At 42.0% G+C, this 6432-nt stretch overlaps 1 protein-coding gene across 1 annotated transcript; it reads left to right on the top strand.

Moving 5' to 3' along the window:
- Positions 1-4238: 4238 nt before the first annotated feature.
- On the top strand, positions 4239-5885 carry LOC124297726 (uncharacterized). Its single transcript, XM_046749034.1, has one exon. It carries the CDS (start codon positions 4239-4241, stop codon positions 5883-5885), a length of 1647 nt encoding a protein of 548 aa, XP_046604990.1.
- The last annotated feature ends 547 nt before the right edge of the window (positions 5886-6432 follow it).

Genomic DNA, 6432 nt, shown 5'->3' on the forward strand with positions numbered 1-6432 from the left:
AGCATTTCACACTTTCTAGTCGTGTGACACAGAAGAAAGTATTACGTCACGCGCGCCGCTCACGCCACCCACGCAGCCGAGCGCGTCGCGTAATCAGCCAATGTGGTCTCCCGCTGCTGAAGACCAACCGAGGCTGCGATAAGAGACCACCGATCTCACCGATCGGCAGGACACTTCGGGTTCGCCGGATCTGACCAAGACTAACTGCTACGCTGCACTACACGCTACGCCACGCAACGCTACGCTACGCTACACTTCCAGACCTGAACGCAGACCAGACTGCATGACGGATCCTGTTTCACTGGTACCAGCCAGTCCAACACAAAACACAAGAGCCTGCAATCCACCAGCTCCGTGGGTACTTCATCGAGTGGACCTCCCGTCAAGGCCTCTGACTAGGCCACCGGCGGTGCTGCTATCACTGTGGGACGTGAGAAGAGCGAGAGTGACGTCACACAGTTACTATCGCCGCATTCCGGCAGCGATCTCTCCGTTCCCCGAGCCTCAGCGCACCTACGTCTCAACGGCCACCCAGACGACCCAGTCGGACAGCGAGTGGGAGTTTCCGCAACGAGCTACCGAACCGGAGAATCGCCGCCCTCCAACACCGCCTAGCTCTCCGGAAAGCTAGTTTACGCCGCCTCCAAGGACCGAGCCAACTCATCGCTGCACCTCTTCACTGCAGCCTCCACCGCGGTGTAATAGGACGACGACCACCCCTTCCCTCGCGTGGCAACCATTAAAATAGGACTTGTATATATGTAAATAAAACTGTAAAATAAATAAGATGTATATATAATAAATTGAACAACTCATCTTTGACTACAGCGATCTACTCCTTCCACGCGGTTCGGTCGAACAACTAGCTAACATCAAACAGCGAACAACCCCATTTTGAAAAAAATCGAATTTATCGGTAGATTTCTGTACAGAATCTTTTGTAGTTTATTGTGGTAAGGATATTTTCATTTGTAGTAAAAAGGAAAGGAATATACGTCGTTTTTTTTAAGCTAGAATTTCTGTGGTCCTGCTGTCAACTAATGTTTCGGAATCTTTTGTCGTTGTTTGTAGTACAATTTCTATTGTTTAAAATTCCTCCAAAATTCACTACAAACGTTCTACTCGCTTCGAAAACGTTCGAAGTTGTTTGTAGTATCATTTTTTTCGTTTGTTGTACTGATTTTTTCGTTTGTAGTTCCTGCAAAATGTACTACAAACATCCTACTCGCTTCAGAATCGTTTGTAGTTGTTTGTAGTACCATTTTTTCCGTTTGTAGTTTCTGCAAAATTTACTCAAAACGTCCGACTCGCTTCAGAATCGTTTGTAGTTGATTGCAGTACTGATTTTTTCGTTTGCAGTTCCTGCAAAATTTACCACAAACGTCTGACTCGCTTCTGAATCGTTTATAGTCATTTGTAATACTAATTTTATCGTTTGTAGTTCCTGCAAAATTTACCACAAACGTCCGACTTCCTTCAGTATCGTTTGTAGTTGTTTAAAGTACCGTTTCTTCCGATTGTAGTTCCTCCAAAATATACTTCAAACGTTCAAATCGCTACAGAATCGTTTGTAGTCGTTTGTAGTACTAATTTTTTCGTTTGTAGTTCCTGCAAAATTCACTACAAACATACTACTCGCTTCAGTATCGTTTGTAGTTGATTATAGTACAATTTTTTTCGCTTTCAATAACTTTGTTTTGTTTTTTTCGTTTGTAGTAACTTCGTTCCGTTTGTCATCATTTGTGGTAGTGTTGATTCCGTTTGTAGCTGTTTATAATGGAATTTGTTTGTTTCTAATAGTCTTGAATCAGTAGGTAGTTCTTGGACAGTATTAGTAGGTTTATATTGTATACGCCGTTGAAAAATGTATTTAAAACAAGTATTGGGTTACTCGAGTATATTCAGTAATTCGCTTATTAGCGTGAAATAAATGAGATTTGATCTATTTTGCCGAAATAAATCATCTTTGATTGCCATGAATTTATTCGAATTAAATCTAATTTATCTCAATACAATACGCGAATTACTGGATAATACTCAAGTAGCCAATGACTCGTTTCAAATACATTTTTTTAACGGCGTATACAAATAAACCTACTAATACTGTCCAGGGACTACCGACTGATTCAAGACTATTAGAAACAAACAAATTCCATTTTAAACAACTACAAACGGAATCAACACTACCACAAATGACGACAAACGAAACAAAGTTGCTACAAATGTAAAAATGAAATAAAGTTATTGAAAGCGAAAAAAATTGTACTACAATCAACTACAAACGATACTGAAGCGAGTAGGATGTTTGTAGTAAATTCCCAAGGAAATACAAACAAAAAAATCCGTACTACAAATGATTATAAAAGATTCTGAAGTGAGTAGGACGTTTGTAGTAAATTTTGCGGGAACAACAAACGACAAAATCAGTACTCCAAACAACTACAAACGATACTGAAGCGAGTAGGACGTTTGTAGTGAATTCCAAAGGAACCACAAACGAGAAAATCGGTACTACAAACGACTAGAAACGATTCTCAAGCAAGTCGGACGTTTGTAGTATATTTTTCAGAAACTACAAACGAAAAAATCAGTACTACAAACAACTATAAACGATACTGAAGCGATTTGAACGTTTGAAGTATATTTTGGAGGAACTACGATCGGAAGAAACGGTACTTCAAACAACTACAAACGATACTGAAGGAAGTCGGACGTTTGTGGTAAATTTTACAGGAACTACAAACGAAAAAATTAGTATTACAATCGACTACAAACGATTCTAAAACTAGTCGGACGTTTGTAGTGAACTTTGCAGGAACTACAAACGAAAAAATGGTACTACAAACAACTACAAACAATTCTAAAGCAAGTCGGACGTTTCTGGTACATTTTGCAGGAATTACAAATGGAAAAAATGATACTACAAACAACTACAAACGATTCTAAAGCAAGTCGGACGTTTGTAGTACGTTTTGCAGGAACTACAAATGAGAAAATCAGTACGACAAAAGAAAAAAATGGTACTACAAACAACTTCAAACGTTTCCGAAACGAGTAGAACGTTTGTAGTGAATTGTGGAGGAATTTTGAACGAAAGAAATTGTACTACCAACATCTAAAAAAAATTCCGAAACAATAGTTGACAGCAGGGCCACAGAAATTCTAGCTGAAAAAAAAAAATGGGTGCGTGTACTTATGTACGCGCGTGAGAAGTTATACTTCTTTGGCATCATTAAAAAATACACAACATGTCAAAATCTTCTGTCAAACAAAGATAAAGAAAAGAAGTATGTAATAAAAAACAATAAAACAAATAACGGATGTCTTAAATTATATTTACATAATCTATTAAATTTTTGTCACGAACTTTTTATTAAATGTTCTATTAAATTTATTTCTTTATTTTGTAAATATTAAAAAACCAATAATAAATATTCAACATTGATAATTTAATAATATTTAGTATTAATTATATTAAATAATGATATTTTAATTTATATCAATAAATAATACATACGGATAACTAACCTCAATTATATTGGAGCACTTGAAGAAGTATTTTAGCACAATTTTTTCACTAATATTCACAAATAGTAAATAATATTAATCCAAATATTCAATTTAAATCACTACTGAATATATTTTATTGCCACATATATAATTCGCACTTGTATGAAAATAAAACACGTGTTGTGACTTAAAAACTAAAACCATGTGGATAAATATTTAGCTTTCTTTCGAGACTTAATGAATTCGGTTGAGTGGGCAACTTCATCCTGTTAATTTTGGGTTACAGTGATGCGCGCGCATGAATTCGGTTGAGTGGGCAACTTCATCCTATTAATTTTGTGTTACAGTTTTGTGTTACAGTGATGCGCGCGCATCCTGAAATTTCGCTCTCATCAGTTTTTCATAACGCGCCTAAAGAAGTATAACTTCAAAAACAACGTATCTTCCTTTCCTTTTTACTACAAACAAAAATATCCTTACCACAATCAACTTGAAACGATTCTGTACGGAAATCTCTCGATAAATTCGATTTTTTTCGAAATGGGGTGCTGATATTTTTTCAACCCCTAAGATTTTTTTTTTTTTGGCACTCCTACAAACGGAATCATTGTTACTACAAACAACTATCCACAAAAACTTACAAGAATCGACAAGAAATAGTTTGGTTTTTCTAAGTCGAGTGCTAGGTTCACTTAGGTTGTAACAGACCGTACAATCACTACTGCTTCATGACGCCACTGAAAGACGCGACAAGACCGAAACGTTACATCTTCATTTTTGATGCTTTCGAAACGCAGCAATGCGAGACGGTAGACGGTGACGCGACGACAAACATACATGTGCCGAACTTGTGCGTAGCGCAACAAGTGTGTACGCAATGTATCCACGATCCCGATATATCGAACGGCTGTTTCGCTTGCGGGCTCGTACGTGAGTTCGTTTTCAGGAGGGAACCGGTGAAGGAGTTAGTAGACTTTGCTACTCGGTCCGTTCAGGACTTTGCCCGCATCGTATGCATTGGGCACAATACAAAAGATTTTGACGCACAATTCATACTGCGACATATGGTTGAGCGGATTGGAAATCCGCCGCAGGTCATCCTAAGCGGTAGTAAGATCATTATGCTCGAAACGGGTCACACCCGATTTCTGGATTCCTTAGCATATATGCCTATGGCATTATCGGCGCTACCGAAGGCTTTTGGACTACCGACTACTTCCGTGAAAGGTGTATTCCCCGACCTTTTCAATACCCGTGAAAACGTGGGTTACGTGGGACCGCTCACCACAGCGAAATTTTACTCACCGGATACCGTGAGTAGCGATGCGCGACCAGAGTTTTACTCATTTTACAACGAGGCTGTAGCGAACGACCATCTGTTCGACTTTGACGCGGAATTGTTGTCGTACTATCGGTCGGACGTGGATATTCTGCGACGTGGGTGCGTAGCATTCAGGGACATATTTCTGGAGTGCGGCAGAGTGTGTCCTTTTACCGATAGCACGACAATTGCCTCGGCTTGTTCGGTGCTGTTCCGTAAAAATTTTTTACAACCGGAGCGAATAGGTATCCTGCCACTGGGCGGCTGTCGTCTTGCCGATGCCCAGTCTCGTAAGGCTCCGGAGTGGTTGGTCGTGAAAGAGCGCGAGTTGGGTATTGACATCAGGCATGCCGGAAATGGACGTGAGTTTCGGATTCCGGAGACGGGTCGCAAGGTGGACGGATACCATGTCGCGGGCGACGGTACGCGATACGTCTACGAGTTTTACGGTTGTTTCTGGCACGGCTGTCGTAAATGTTTACTAATCAACAGCGATAGATGTAGCGTCAACGGCGAGACGTTGGATAGGCGTTACGAGGAAACTCGTGCAAAGATCAGCCGTATGCGCGAATTGGGTTACCACGTGACGGAACAGTGGGAATGCGTGTTTGATCGGAGCTTGAGGGAGAACAAGGAGATGAGGGAGTACGTGGCAACACACCCGCTGACCGCTGGCACTGCCACGAGCGAAGCTCTCCATCCGCGTAATGCGTTCCTCAGTAGTCGAACGGGGAACGCTTCCCGATACTACGAGGTGAAAACAGATGCAACGGGCGACGCGTACGAGGAAATACGATACGTCGATGTTTGCTTGTTGTATCCGTTTATCTGTGAGAATGGAAGGTTCCCTGTTGGAGACCCGACGGTCTACGTTGAAGAGGAGTGTGAGCTCTTGGCAGGGTCAAGCGGTTGCGACATCACGCGAGTTGAGGGGCTCATCAAATGCCAAGTTTTACCGCTTCGCAATCTTTATCACCCTGTTTTGCCGGTGCGCATGCATGACAATCTCATGTCCTTGTGCCGCCCATGTTGTGAGAGTTTGAACCAGGACTAGTGTAGACATGATGACGAGGCTGCGCGAGAATTCGAGGGCACGTGGGTGTCGATCGAATTAAAAAAAGCCGTGGAAATGGGATACAAGATCAGGAGCATACGCGATATCTGGTCGTATACGGTGACATCGTTTGACCGGACTACTCGTCAAGGTGGGCATTTCGCCGGCTATATCGACACCTTCCTCAAGATTAAGCAAGAGGCGAGCGGCTGGCCTGCTGAATGCGAGGACGAGCCGGCTCGAATGCGCTACCTTGATGAGTACGAGCGGGTCGAGGGTATACGGCTAGATTGCGACCGTATTGCCGAGAATCCCGGCATGCGATCAATTTCCAAATTATGCTTAAATTCGTTTTGGGGCAAGTTCGGGCAACGCGAGAATCTGGTAAAAACAGAGGTTATAAAGACGCGTCAGCAGCTGCTCGAGATTCTGACCAACCCTGAATTCAAGGTGTCCGGTTTGCTGCCCGTGAACGACGAAGTGTTGTACGTGCGTTGGTCACACGCACAACACAGCGTTGAACCGTGAGCGCTGGCAAATCTCGTGA

Source organism: Neodiprion virginianus, chromosome 2, assembly GCF_021901495.1.
Source record: "Neodiprion virginianus isolate iyNeoVirg1 chromosome 2, iyNeoVirg1.1, whole genome shotgun sequence".
Lineage (NCBI taxonomy): Eukaryota > Metazoa > Arthropoda > Insecta > Hymenoptera > Diprionidae > Neodiprion > Neodiprion virginianus.

Bases quoted from the DNA above. Each gene is read 5' to 3' on its own strand.
- LOC124297726 (XM_046749034.1), top strand. From the start codon at position 4,239: ATGACGCCACTGAAAGACGCGACAAGACCGAAACGTTACATCTTCATT.